The following is a 15,779-nucleotide window of genomic DNA, read 5'->3' on the forward strand; positions in this document are numbered from 1 at the left end:
ACACACACACACACACACACACACACACACACACACACACACACGTAAACAGACACGAGCACAAAGTGGTTTAGGCTACAACCACACTCTTTTCCCCCAGCACTCTCCCTTGGGTGGTATGTCGACGTATTCTCAATAAAACACCTTCTTAGCAGTAATAGGCCACTGTTCTCATTTCAACGCTCCCAAAGGCCTCATGATAAATTTAGCAGACACACAGTTCAAGCTTCTCCTCTCACACAGTGTCTTTCTAATCCATTGCCTCAGTGCCTTTGCTATGTAAAATAATTACACATACGTGCCGATGCAATACACAAACGCTATATAGAATTTTTTTTTCCTTCTTGTGCACCGAGAAATATCAATATCCTTGAGCCTTGAACCAGCGTCCCCTGTGATAGTTTACAGAGAGTACTGAGTGATTGTGTTCTTGACAGAGTGGATGACATTATAAAATACTCCCATTTCCTGCTTGAGTTCGAGTGAAAGTATGAGTTAATGTCTGGTCTGGCCTGAGCTCTGCCCCACTCCACTATGGCTAAAGATAACGAGTCAGCTCTGATTACTAAGCCTTACGAAAACACTAACACAGCCAGTGAATAAGCTGCACCAGCATGCCAGCCTGTGTCTTACTGCTACCACAGAAAGAGTCGGAGAGAAGCGCAGAGGAAGTGGAAGAAAAGACAGAACTAGACTCATTCCTTTTCTTGAGAGGCTCTGGTGACCTGGACTATTGTCAAGAGAAAACAAACAGACTGTTTCCCTGTGTGTGTGAAGTAAATCATTGTTTACTGATGGAGGGAGTCAGCAGGGCAGGTGTGGGACCTGTATAAATAACAGCTGCTCTATATAATATCACCAAGGCGACACAAATACTTTTCTCAACAGGATACCATAAAAAATATTTCTAATATTTCAGAATTTATCTGTCTCTCAAGATATAATATGTACCTTATCAAAGTCAAATGGCAATTTAAACACCCATCATCTATGTTTTCCAAGCTGCACCAGCACTTGGACTTTGCACAGTTAAGGAAGAACCAAAATTTGATTTGACTCAGTTGCACTGACACCACACAGGAGAGTGCTGTGACATTTCTCCAGCAGCAAAACAACACCATCAGAGCCTCTTTGAAGAGGTGAGGTATTTCCACTGTATTTCTATTTTAAGTCCAGGATGCCAAAACTAACGGCGGCTTTTTAATGTTACCTGAGCCTTTATTTTATAGATATTTCAGGTTTTTGTGCTTCTACACCAAAGTGAAACTGTTTCAAACTGTGTCTTTCACTTGTTTTGACATGAAAGTGAACTCAGCTTTTAACATCAGCAAAATACCAATACTCCCCCTGATATTTGAAATAAGTCATTTAGAGTGAATGAGGTTATCACTCAAAGCAGAGTGGAGTTACAGTAAGTCACGTCTGAGTCACCATGTTCCTCCTGGTGTATTATATATGGGTTTGGTTATTTACTTTTAATTTCAGCATTCAGGAACACATTGTTTAGTCAGCACATGTTAACTGAGGTGATTGTGTTCCAGCGTGTACTGTCTGGTGAGGTTTTTCACTTAGTCAAAACAAGATCTTTTGGGTTTGAGCAACATCGATTTAAAGAGGTGGGGGAATTTCTGCCCTGTCTTGCTTGACGATTGATTCATCTTTGATTTAAATCAGAAACTATATTAATAGACAGAAACTCAGAACCCAGAATTTTAAAAAGCAGTAGCAACAACTCTGCGGGGGAGGTGAAAATAACTTCATGAAAAGAAATATAAAAACAACAAACAAGTTTAGATAAGGTGTCTGTCATTTTGATTATACTGCACTATAATTAATATGCTTTGATGTGTAAGCAAAAATAGTAAGATTTACTACTATAATCAGGCAGATTTGGGCAGAGTATAAGTAGGTTTATGTGTGGGTGGCTCTTAGAGTCAGAGTGTTAATGAAGACTCTCAAAGTAGGGTGCACACAGTAGTGAGCTGATGGCACTGCTAACCACTGTGATTAACTTAAACTAAGATCGTGTGGTGCTATCAACAGTATTTGTCAGTTTGTTACATTTCAAACACTAGCCAATGAAAGCCTTCAGTTAATAGATATAGATGACCACTTTCCTTTTGAACTAATAGGCTACGGTTACAAGACCTTCATGCTTTCTCTAGTCTGGGTGTAACTAACATGGATGACTTGGCTGAGCCCTGCGACGCTTTACGATGTGATGTCCAACACAAATATAAAATACGACTCCAACAAATTATGTCCTCATGTGGCTTAAGGCCGTTCTGCGTCTGGACCCCTCCTGAGCTGTCTGAGTGAGACGGTTATATCTTTTCCCTTCCTCTAACAAAAAGTGAAAATGGAATCAAAGAGCTGTCTAAAGTGTGCAATGACATCCAAAGAGAAATGGAACTGTAAGCTGATGCTGACTTGAATGCACCTTGCATAGCTGTTAGTGTTTATTAATGCTATGGTTGACTGTGTATCCATCCGTCCTTCCACCCCTCCACAAAGGGCGTGTGAATCACTCCAAACAACATGCACTTGACATCAAGATATAGCGCCAGAGGATGACACAGAGATACAACAAACTTTAAGGAGACCAGTGTGTGTATGTGTCTGTATCTGCGCATATGACTGAGCGGGGTGGAGGTCTGAGAGGCTTCACTGCTTGAAGGGAAACATCAAGCCTTAAATAAAAAGGAGTCCTGAAAATGGTAGAGTGGCTTCTAGCGCTGTGACTGGAGTCAATTCGACAGTCATCGTATTGGCCGGGAGTGCTCACAATACCCTGAACCCCCCTCTCCCCTCCTCACAAGTCTCTGCTTGGCTGCATGGAACTGGGACAGATGACTTCATTCTGACAGGATTATCCCAAACCTGGTTCTAATCTATATACTACGCATAATACATTTTTACAATATGACAAGGAAAACAAGCAGCAAAGGAGACAGCTTGATCCTGAGGTTCCACGCGAGCACTGGCCTCTGTGTGGTGTTGATCATTCCTGACAGATTGTATCACCTCAAAGCAACACAAGCGTCAAAATGAGATTTCATTACAACATCACCTTGAGACTTTTTATAAACAAAAAGTGATCAAGTCCTTCTTAGAATCACGCACACAGCAGATGAATTACCAGACTTCACTCTTAGAAACATTTTGCAGATTGACAGAAACTATTCAGAAAATATTTCCTTTTGATATTGACAACTGCACATCCTGGAAGAAACCAAGCGACAATAGCAAAACAAAAGCCTTTTCAATCAGGTCTTATATCCAAATACTTGATTTGTGTCGTGACCTTGGTTCATTGAGTTTACCCTCAACCCAGGGAGTCGAGTGTAAAAACACTGTGGCTGTGCTTCAGTCACATCTCCGATCTCACAACCTTGTGGTGTCAGCTAAACTCTACATATTTACCTTATAGGCCTGAGAGTGCAATGATTTTTTTTCCATCTTTCTCACCAGCAAAAGAAGAAAGTATAAACTTTGAAGATTTCCTTTTGTTGGTGTGAGTGGCTTTGTCCACGTACACAATGAATTATCTCCTAGACTGCGTGAACATATGAAAATTAATAGACTGGTTAATCTTGGCGAGCTTAAAGCAGTCGTTAATTGAATCATTTAGAAGATGGAAGTGCTTTGATTTGGTTTGGAGTGTTCTAAGATGGTGCCACCACTTCTAATGTCAAAGCCTCTTTGTTCTCATCATTTCTTTTCTTTCTTCTTCAATGTTTTTATAGTTCTACACTTATGTAGAACATGTATTTTAATGTAAACTCCTGTTGTCTTGGCCAGGTCTCCCTATCTCAGAGCATCTAACCCAGAACATTAATCCAGTCTTGTGCTCACTGTCACCTCACCAGTGGTCTACCGCTGCTGTGCCACCTTGGGCCACTGGCCGAATGGAATGCGGGAACACCTCGAAATGCTGCCTCAGATCACCCTGCAGCACTGGCTTAGCTCCAGCTGACAGGCTTCGGCCTAGTGCTCTAATGACTTACAGATTGGAGCACTGTGGTATACATGTGTCAGGACAATGCCATGGGCCTACTGCAAAAACAGTAGGAGAGGCAGAGAAAGAGAGCCGGCGGCTTCTCCCTGTCCTGTCAGACAGAGGCTTGGCCCCTGGATTGTGTCACATCACGCTTCCCCCCAACAGACCACAAATGAAGGATGTGAAGAGCTAACGCAGGGAGGAGGGGCATCAGAGGGGCGCTCTACAACTTAAAAGGCTTTCATCCTGTAAACTGAAAAGACATTATCTTTTGACCAGGCGATGCCCTCTGTGGGGCTGTACACTATGGTGTGAAAACACACAGCGAGAGAAAGGAAAAGAATAAAGCAAGGCAGAAGAAAGAAGTGAGAACTGTAGCTTCAGTTAGTAATACTATAGATAAGAAAATGTCTGCTGCCGTGGTTTTGAAACATTATCAGTGTTTCTGTGTGCGCGAAGAATAACAAGTAATGCACCTTTGACATCATGAAAATGTGCAATGAAACATTTATCAGATTATGGTAAAAAGTAATTCTTCTAAAAACAGAAGGCCAACACATAATTACAATAAATACAAAAAAAAAAAAAAAAACAAAGAAACCCAAAAGATAGAGATTTTCATTTGCAGTTGCTTCAAATTCATCTCAAAGAAGCTCTTTGCTTTACATAAAGGGAATTTAAAGGGTTATCAAAGTTATCATTTCGCTACCCTTCTCTCAACCAGCCAGAGTATTTATACTCTCCCACACACATAAAAGCTGCAGCTACATCGGCTAAGCCCACAGTATCTTTACTGTCCTACATCGAGCATCTACGTGTCTTTAAACTGCCCATTCATCAATTCTCTTTACAATCAGTGCTGCAGACAAAAATGCCATTCATGCAAGGTTCACACAGGTAAGTTCAGCCATTGACCATAGCTCACACTGGCCCAGTGACATGAATAATGAAGGCCAATCTGAGTCATAATTGTGAATGGGGAATATGCAAAATCTCAGCATTATACTGGCAGCAAAGGAACCATGTTGACAAAACATCTTCAGCCCAGCTGAGTGCCACATAATGCCCCGTAGGAGGTGGATGCCTTGCAATGAGGTGTAGTTAACCAGTTGGGCTTGTGAGCAACACCACAAATGAGCTTCAATTTCCCCCAACCCCCACCTAGGTGCTGGTGGACTATCAGCGAGGGTCCGACAGTGTTGTTCCTAATTACCTATTTCTCCATTCCTGATCCTGCAGCTGGTATAATTAGTTACCTGGGGCTTCAATCCAATTTGAAGTGATGACAAGAAAGTGATCCATGAAAAAGTAATAAGTTAAATCCAATTTCAGCCTGCCTCTAATTAAATGCACATGGAACTAATGAGTCAAACCCTACCATTTCACTGATAATGGTAATTAGCAGGGTGGGAGTTGCCGGCTCTCGTCGTCGTGCCACTGTAGGTGTGAAGCGCAAAAGGTAAAAGTGGCATGGATTCTTTTAATTACAGGTGTCATTCTGTCAATGCAATTTACTGGCTTTTTGACCAGTCAAGTATGTTTAGCTGCTTTCCAGCAGGCACAGCAGCTGTTTGTATATGTACCCTGATTAAACCACCTCTAGGCTGCTGAGTATACAGCAGAGGCATCTTCATCCAGAGGCAAGGGTGGGCGGTGTGGTGTGAGGTACAAAACTAAAGAGCCATTTAATACTGATAAAGGATTCTCAGGCTTGTTTGACTCACATTTTTCCCCTTTACTACTCGATGCAGGTCATTTTTTTTTTTTTTTTCAGATGTTCTGTATATACCGTGCTTCATTATTTTTGATTTGAATAAGAATGAATTGGAAAGTGAGTCACATCTTCAAATGAGTAAAAGTGTCTCTGCACATCTCCTAATGCCTAATGGGAAGACCGCTGAGATGAATGGAGCCTGGTCTGCAGATCAGGTGCTTTTATGGGGTGTCAGCTTACTACATAGCCTCATAATTGTTGGATCATGTCTTTTGATGACCCAGTCCAGCTCAACAGAGAATCATTATCCAGGCTGTGTGATGGAGATAGTGAATGCTCTGTGTGCAGAGGGCTCCTCCAAGTACGGGTTTGCTCTTGAAAGAGGAAGTGAGATGAGACTCAGACCGTTACCCTCTGGTGTTTCACAAAGTGTGCTTGTGAGAGAGGGAGAGAAAAAAGACAACAACAGAAACCTAACCAGCATAAAACCATGAGCACAGAAGAGAGGGGGAAAAAACAAAACAAAACAAATGTAACACATCCTCTCACAGAGTGGTACACTGATGTTTATGTATGAAAACTTTGCTTTAATCCGTGTGTATGTGGTTGGAGTGTGTTTAATTAGCAGAATATATAATTCAGGAATAAACAAACACTTGTCTAGACCTGTGGCTCTCTCATAATGTTGGTTTCAACCAAGCAAAATGCTACATACAGCATTAGAGAGCAGGCAATTTATGGTGTTAGTTAGATACTACAGCGTGCCTGTGCTCTCTTCACAAGAACAGGGCGGAGAGGGGAGGGGAAGCGATGTGGGGTAAAGGGCCCGACTCTCTTTTCAATAGCTGAGTGACAGCTTGGCCAAGCTCTCTGTATACATTAATAAATTAGAATTTTAATTTTGTCTTTGTCTGCAGGAGATGGTCTAGTACTTCACTATGTACCAACAACTGGCTGTACGCTGGAATCTGCCGTTGTGGTCCCCTCTGTTGACCTCTGCAGCACAGTTCCCTGCCAGGCTGGGGAAACTGTTTAGTTTGATCCTTTCAACTTATTTGAATCCTGACAAATATGCACACAACTGAAAGGTCATCACAGCCATATTTCATCCTCTGGAGCTATTCCGAAGACATCTGCACAACAAAGAGGCTTTTTCACAACCTGACATTAGACCTAGCTGCTACAATAGCTCATTAAAAAGGGCCCCCAATGGGATAGTAAGGGTATTAAATATTATATATATATACACAGAGAACAGGGCCTCTGTATTAATTACCAAATATGCCCTGAAGTCGTTTGCAATTTCACACCGACACAAACAACCGATGCTGGTTCAAACAAAGATATACATCTTTGAGGCAGCAGATCTGAAAATAATGTAAATATTACACCATGTGCTCTTATTCCAAACAGAAAAAGACTAAAAGTTAATAAATTAGGTTGTTTTGTTTTTTGCAGTACAAATAACTGTCCTAAGGCCTCTTCACCTCTCCCAAGCTTCACATTATCTCATCCCTCACTCTTTTTTCTTTCGCCCTCCACCTGCGTCACCCACCCCTCATGTGGGTTTCTCCATAGCACCTCCTGCTGCTGGTGGCAGGTTCCTGCCTGCTCTGTAGGTCTCTCACTTCTCTCTTTTCCTCTCTGTCATTTCCACCCTTTCTGAAGCACTGAACAAGGCTGCACAGTAATGTTGTCGACAACACCTCCTGCTGCTGGTGCTGGGGACCTGAAATCAGGATCAACTGCACGTACCAACGTGTGCGACTGCAACAGAACAATCATGATGCTGCCCGATGAGTTCATGGCCACGCAAGGCCTTTTTACACTGTCTGGCTTGTACATATTATACAGCAGCACCTGTCTCTATGTAGTACTGTTTATGTAGAGCATTAGATGACACATGGTTGATTGTAAGTGCATGTGTGTGTTGCCAAATCACACATAATGCGCTAGCAAACATTACTGCAAATGTTGCACTGCCAATTTTAATTTCCTGTTTTTGAACTTAGTGTAGTGCTGGGCTTTTTTTGCACACTGTGTTCCAGTGAGAGCTGCAAAAGTTCACTTCTTTTTTTTTTTTTTTTTATATTTGAGCAACCACAAAGTTAAATATTCAAGCTATCCTGCGATTGTGAGTTAATAAATGAGCAGGTTTCTCAAAATGACAACATTTACAGCACCTGAAGACTTTGCTGCTTGTCGTTGGGTTTGGGGGATTTGCGGCCAGTGTTTTGTTGAGACTGCAGTTGATGTGACTGGGACTGTTGCTGTTGCTGCTGGAGAAGGATCTGCCGAGCCACCTGGAGAGCCTGATAGAGAAATTAGGGCGAAAAAAAAAAAGAAAAAAGATTTCAGAATAAGTCTAATAGAAATGCTAGAATGCTAAAAGTCTCTGAAGAGCACTTTGATCCCTATTATCAGAGCACATGTATCTTCTTACAATATTCCCTTGGCCTTCTGATAAATAACAAACATCATAGACAATCTTTTCATATTGTGCCATTCAGAGTCACAGAGCTATGGCTGGTATAAACAGTTTCTCCATACACAGACAGGGAACAATGATCAGATGTCAAAACAAATTCTCAGACTGAAAGAATCGCCCCCCCCCCAAAAAAAAAAAAAAAAAAAAATCATCGGCAGTCATCCAGAAGAAATATTTATCTGTTGATAAGATGCACTAACAGCAAACACATATTGTCAAAGACGGTAATGAGAACTTTTTGATCCTCCTTTGGCTCATCCAAACTCCCATCTAGAAAGCAAATAAAAGGCTTTATGGCTGCTTCAAATATCTGTTGAAGGACACGGCCTTCTCAGTGGAAAAAAAAAATACAGTGCAGTCACATGTTTATTACTCCAGCTACTCCCTTTTCCCTTACGATAAATAATCAAACATGCCATCCAGAGCAAACAAAGCTGGAGAGCGCTGGGGGAAAAAACACAGTGGTCTTGAAAACGATCAGCGATACCAAGAAAAGCAAGCGTTGTGTTCCCACAGTGAGCTGGCCAGCCTCACACCTCCACCAGTAAACCATCTGGGTAAATAACTGGCCTCATTCTTTCCATGTTCCTCAGACAGTTGCTCCCACAATTAAACAAACAGTCGCGAGGCACATCCAAGCTCATCTCACACAAACGGACAATCTGCAAGTTCTCCGGTCAATTATTTTACAAGTTCAGAAATCTGTAAAAGTAAATTGTGGGATCTTTCACAAGATGATAGTGAGAGGGAGAGAGAAAGAGCAGGGAGCACAAAAAAGGAAAAAAAGTTAAGAGCAACGTGTGAACAAGAGAGTGAAACCTGTGAAAGACTGTGTGAAAGGAAGATATCTGCAGAGGGAGGGCAAATAGAAAGCTCTGTGGACGGATGAAGAGAGAGAAAAACTTTGAGAATCGGTCTTAGTAGCAGTAAAGTCAGACAATACTTTAAGACAGAGAGGGAAGAGACAGTTGGAGGGGGGCTGGAGTGAACAGCTGGATGTCTGTGTGTGTGGGTGTATGTACTGACCCTCCCAAACACACGGCTGTTGGATGACATCATGAGGCATAAATATGACCAAAAGCTACAAAGAGGCCACACTCCTGGCATTTCACGATGCTTAACTTGAACATACGTAAATTCTCTTTCTCTCTGTCCCTCTCTCTTTGAGCTTTTGTGTAAAAGATAAGTGATGTCGGAGTGACATTAATCATTCTGCATGCCTAATTGTTTGGTTGAATTGGTGAGGGGATCCCCCCTGCACGCAGGCACACTAATAAGGAAAGTGTATAATTGAAACTAAGAACTATGTGAGCAAGATTCACTCCCACGCATTTGCAATATTTACTTCACTTTATCTGACATTTTATGCAATAGGTTTGCTTCCCTCAGAGCAACTTAAAACCTGGTCAAAACACAAAAAAACTGAAAAGCTGAAGAGAACCGTACTAACATGATAAAATGTATCTTCTTTTAAGATTTTTTCACACTATGAAGCCCGTTATTGATAATGGAAATAGGTCAATGTTCAGCACATCCAAAGGGACCCTTTGTTTAGTTCATCCATAAATGGTCATTAATTATTTGTCAATTAAAAGATGATTGGGGTAAAAGTTCTCTTCATTTTACTTTTGTAATTCAAATTACCTAAGAAAAAGAAAACAGGGAAACAAGATATTTTAATATTGAATCATAGAAGTTGTCACAAGCATTTAAAATATTTATGACATTTATATGTATTTTATATAACATTACTGTTTTGTTGATGACGATTAGATGATACAAATAATGTAATACTGACATTTTCATGCAATCATCATAAGCTTGAAAGTCACCTCCAAGTGACTAATACAGATTCTTTCTCTGAAACTCTGAACATTCAAAAGGAAAGTCCAAAGAAAAACAAAAGCTGTAACAAAATCATTTGCAACACCCAAGGCGTGGTATGACGGGCATATTGAAGAGTAAACAAAGATCACTGTTTTCTTTCCCCTGTAACTGATGACACATGCAGTGAAATGCGCCTGTGTGTGTGTGTGCATGTGTGGTGTGTCTGACTTTACAACTGACGGTGTTGGAACAAAGAGAGTTGAGTCAACAGGATATGATAGGAAGTTCAGAGAGTAATGGATGAAGAGATACATTTCTGGGAAGTCTTCCTTCACTTCATCTGAAAAAAAAAAAAAAAAATTGCCCAAAGACTAGTTACTACAAGTAAGCACTGACATAATGGGATGTTAACAAGCACATTCTGGACATTATTCCAATCATCATGAATGTGATAGAAACAACACATCAAATAATTTTATGATATTATTGAGGGCATTACTGTTAATATTATGTAATCAACACCCAAACTTGAACACTACAGTGTCCGCACGTTTGAGTGTGTATTTGTATATACATCATTTATAGAAAGGTTACATGTTAAGGATCATTATGGCTGTCTTAAAGTAGTGTGATGAAGTGGAAGAGTCACATGACAATTTAAACAGTCAACACAGCCACTTACTATTCACAGCAACAGTTTCATCAAATTATTCGTTTCCAAATTAAGTAGGGGCAATAATTATGTGATCATGCACCATGCAAAATATAGGCAATGATCATCTTGACATAGGGAAATGAACTGAAATCACATTGCCGCCTGACAGCACATAGCTGGATATGTTGGCTTAATAACTCCAAAATGTGAGTTTTAAAAGCCAAAACTGCAAGATGAGTCAAATATGGCCGTGGGTTGGAATGAAATGTGATGAGACTTAAAGGTGAGTGGGTTTGAGACCTGTGTTGCGAGGCCTGCTCTGCACTAAGGAATGCTGTACTGTCATGTTTGTATTTTAAAAAGGCCGCTGGAGCTGGCATGCCATTGAGAGGCCTAAGATGGGTTAAAATAACCTATTGTGAACTGTCACTGCAATGTTTACACAGCACCCACTCCTCTATTTCAGAGCTCTCCCCCACCTCCCCCCTCCCTCCTCCTCTGGAATTTATCTCCTTTTGATCTCCCATTCAAAGGAGTAGACGCTTTGACAGACATGCAAGTCTAAGAGCTGCTCTGGACAAAATGTGATAAACTGGAAACTGATGACAGGTGCAAGGCTTTCAATGCACAGACAAGGACATGGGGTAAATCTAATGACAGATCTGCTGAAACTGACCAGTTATAAATTTACAGGAAGCTGAGAGCAAAATTGTACACACAGTGAATAGTGCAGTTGACAGAAGCAAACGTTTGTATGGTATAAAGAGTAATCGACGAAAGAGAGAGTTGTGAGATTGTCTGTTGATACATAAAGTGGATTCATGCGGATTACATGTCTTCCTCTTACCACAGCTGTGCGTGTATATGTTCATTGTCTGCGTGTGTACATGCACACAAATATATACATACACACACACCGATGAGGGAGAGAACCCTTCAGGTGCTTTTAAATAGAAAACACCCCCCAGCTCATGACAAGGTTTTATCAGCAACAAAGACATGCAATTTGGTATCCTTGTCATTTGAAAACCACTTTTATTTTTTCCATTTCAAATGTGTTCAAAGTTTACACCCTGTTCTCCCTGTTAACGCTACTTCCTCAATAAACAACAGGCGTTTTATCTGCATCTACTTTCATACCATATTAGTGAATGGAGGCAGGCGCATCTCTTATGTCCCTGGGCCATCACGCTGTGATAAGAGAACTGCTAAGTACTGGATGTCTTTATGTGCAGTCTGCACATGTGGATTATTTACAGGCTTAGGGGTTTCCTGCTGGTAAAGCCAGCTCTGGGTGTCTCACAAATCCCAACTCAGAGCATTGCCACACAGTCGTGTCTGCTCTTTGCTGAATCCCTCACTGCACCTTTTTCCGCAATGACAAAACCCTGAAATATTTCAGATCTATGTTTCTCTCTGTGCGCTCTTTGTGACTTTACTCACCCACAGTAGCAAACAAAAAGCCCAGATCCATTGGAGGCCTTTGAAACACTCTGCTTCAAATGTGACAGAAACCCACTGCTCACATCATGTTTTGTCAATGACAGGCAAATAGAAAAGGCATGTCACCATAGCCCAGTAAAAATAATCATGATGTGGATAAATGTGATGGAGAAACATTCAGGGGGGAAATCATTCAGGGTGTCTCCATCGGGAGTCGCACAGTAGGAAATGACGGGGCCAGTGATGTTTGTTCGGGCTCATCAACAACAAGGCCTCCTCCCCTTGCCACAGCTGGGGAAGACCGTGAACGTGAAACGCTTTCAAGTAGATTTCTCCTAATTGCTAGATGATCTGCAAGCAGGTGTAACCTGATCCCTGCGGCCACTCAGAGAAAAGGAGAAGGAACAAGATGTGTATCTGTTTGTGGTTTTGTGTGTCTGTAAATTTGCTCAAAAGCCAGGTTTCACTTGGATTTATTAGGCAGTAGAGTGTAGCTTAGAGACAGACAGCAAGAACACAACTAATAGGTTAGCTCCTAATGTAGTCCGGCTCAGACGACAACGGCTCTCTGGTCGCACTCTGCAGCCTCTGCGGGGTTTCAGCACCAGCAGCCTAAATGTCAAGGTTATCTGTTTGACTTTTTGACTGATTGTGTGTCGCAACTCATGCGACATTTATCACTTCTGCTGTTTCTTTTTCAAAGATGAGCTGTAGCCTAACTAAGGCAAAGAGGCCTGGTTCTCCTCACAGTGGATTTCACATAATCTGCTAGCATGTAAGTAACATCTTTCCATAGGCAGACAGCAAAGTTATCCACTTATTTCATAAATTATACAAGCTGCTGTAGCCAATGGCAATGAAACTAGCAGAGCGGCAGGTAAAATTGTTCCTATGTTCACAATATGACTGATAGCAAATGTGGCGTTAGAGACTATGGAAACATAGTTATGGAATCCACTTGGAACGTTGTCATTTTAAATGATCTGCATATAATCTATCTTTACTTTTTTCGGTAAGGGGTGATTTTAAATGTGTAAGCGGATCAGCAGTGAGGATCATGTCTATTTATATTAATTGCGCTTTTTTCTTACACTTTTCCCCAGTAATACAGACATTTATCTGCAATGCAAAGGAGGGAAAATCTGGTTTCCCAGTAAGTATATAATTAATGCCATTTCCAAAAAGCCTCTCCACATGGAAAACAGGCAGCGATGTTCAAAACCTTGTGCATTACAGGGCCCTCGCAACAACACTCTCCAGTCTGTGATTAGATTTCCAAACTAATCCACGTAGAATACATAAATAAATCAACGTTTTATACCCACTTCAAACCATTAGATTCCCTTCCTTCTCTGCACTTTTCAACTAATCTATTAATATTTATGACAATGCTAAACATTTCAAATATCCACGTTTAAACAATAAGGCAGTACGTGCACTTATATATAAGGCAAAATCTGACTTTAATAATTCCCCCCCTTTTTTTATTTGGTCCAACACACCTCCCTCTATTACCCCCATCTCTCTCCCATAACAGGTAATGCAGTGCCCTGACAAATGTTTTTAGGAGAAAAAAATAACTAAGAAAAACAAGACGAAAGCAAAGTTATTAACTGTGAGTGGAGATAGAGGAGAAGGGGCTGTGAAGCAGGACTGATGATGGAGAGAGTGGAGTGAAAAGATGAAGAGGAGAAAGAGGGTGGGGGGGTCAGACAGATGGGGGACAAGAATAAAGAGTGTGAAACAGAACAGAGGTAAAAAAAAAAAAAAAAAAAAAAAAGGTAGACAGAAAATGAGGAAGAAAAAAACTGAATCTCATGGAGAGGAGGCGGAGGTTGCAGAGAGGTGCAGAGGGGAGGGTAAACAGTGCCCCAACAAGGCGGTGCGGGCTCTTGGAGCCTGGTACAGAGGGGTCACCCCCCCACCCCACACCACCCCACCTCCCAGCCCGCCGAGGTCATCTCAACTATGCTGGTCTGACAGCTTCCGTTTGCTGTGTGCTCGGTATTTGTTTGGATTCCCCAGCTTTGCTTAGCCAGCAGCTTAACAACAGATGGCTAAAGAAGGCCTCTATTCAGCATGGTTTGGATCAGAAAATCACACTAAGGAAAGTACACAAACTGCAGACAAAACACACAGACACACCACGAGCACACACATGCAAATTACATGGATTGTCAGAGTTGCACATCCTGTAAATTTGGCAACGGCAAATAAGGTTTTGCTTGTTGCAACCAGTTATTTCATTGGCCATGGAAATGCACGCAAAGACGCAACAACAAGACACATGGAACAGCATGCAAGTGAATGTGAACACATACGGTGGCTGATTATATCAAGCAACTTCCTGGGATGATTCAGTAACCGAGCAGATCTTAGTGAAAGCATTTCCGTACCACGCCATTATTAAATGAATACTGTGTTTATTAGAGCTTTAGTGTGGTGTAAACTCATAAACACCCTCCCAGAGTACAAGAGGAGCTGTCAACTAAATATTGTTTCTCTCATGAGTCGCTCTTCCACCTCAATTACGCCTTTCAACTTCACAGGCTCAGTATGATAAAGTGGCAGTAAAAATCATTCACATTAATACACCATTGTGCATCTGCTGCTAAAGGTAATTAAAGAAGTAAATGACTCATAAGAATAGACATATTAGCTGCAAAATGAAAGGCAACTGGGCTGCCTCATGAAAATATGTACCATTAAGATACTGCATTTTCATATTGGGGTAATCAGCTCCACTAGCCTGATGCTGATTTAATCCACTCCAGTGGAAAGTCTATCAGCGCACAGCCGCGTGTCACTGTCTCTCTTATGTCTGCCCGCCAAGAGCCAGGCATTCCACTTTAGCATCGCCTGTGAATGACTCCACTAAAGGAGGGAGGTCACACACAGACAAATCAGTTGGAGGAGCAGCCAATGCTTAGGTGTCATTTGGAGGCAGATGGAGCAAAAGAAGTAAAAAGAGTGAGAGTAAGAGGATAAAAGGAGCTAAAAAGAGTAATAAAAAAATCAGAAGGCAAAAGCACAAATGATCTGGGAACAAAGCGGCAGGCAGATCTCAGCAGCCCCCCCCCCCCACCCACCCCACCAACTCTCTGACCTTAGCTTTTTGTTCTGAGCATATGATGCCTCAGGATACCCACCGCTGAACATGGTGATACTATCCATCAAGTTGATAAAGTGGGAGGAAAAGAGCACAAGCATGCTAACTGTGCTGAGTACTTAGATGGGCCGTTAGAAAACACACACACTCCTGATTGCATCTTTGGTGGAAGTGTTGCATCACTTTGTAGCAGGGAGTGTTGTGCTTGGGAAAACGGGCGCTTCCAAAACCCAGCGTGAGACCTAGAATACTGTGAGCAGATTTGATCGTGCTTGAATGATATTGTTTAGAATGGGAAGATCGATCTGCCCTGGTCTCATAGACAGCGGACTCAACATCATTGATACACTCGAGACTTCCAGGATAGGACCCATAAAACCTCTTAAATCTTCCAATTTAGTTGTGGTGAATATAGATGAATGAAGTTTGCACACAACTATAGGATGGTGCTCGACAAGTGAAAGAAAGAGTTGGCACAGCCATGGAGCGTCACACAGCTTGGTGCCTGAACTTATTCCTCGTGTTGACAGATGACTACTCCAC

The 15,779-nt window shown here is 41.6% G+C and overlaps 1 protein-coding gene across 2 annotated transcripts in view; it reads right to left on the reverse strand.

The window, feature by feature from the left end:
* The window catches only part of foxp1b (forkhead box P1b), a 139,372-nt gene that overhangs the window by 41,820 nt on the left and 81,773 nt on the right, over positions 1-15,779 (reverse strand). For both annotated transcript variants that reach the window (XM_029502729.1, XM_029502730.1), the window contains one exon: positions 7,898-8,026. In XM_029502729.1, coding sequence (XP_029358589.1) covers positions 7,898-8,026 — 129 coding nt within the window. The remainder of the gene's footprint in view (positions 1-7,897; positions 8,027-15,779) is intronic.

This window comes from Echeneis naucrates, chromosome 5 (assembly GCF_900963305.1).
Source record: "Echeneis naucrates chromosome 5, fEcheNa1.1, whole genome shotgun sequence".
NCBI lineage: Eukaryota > Metazoa > Chordata > Actinopteri > Carangiformes > Echeneidae > Echeneis > Echeneis naucrates.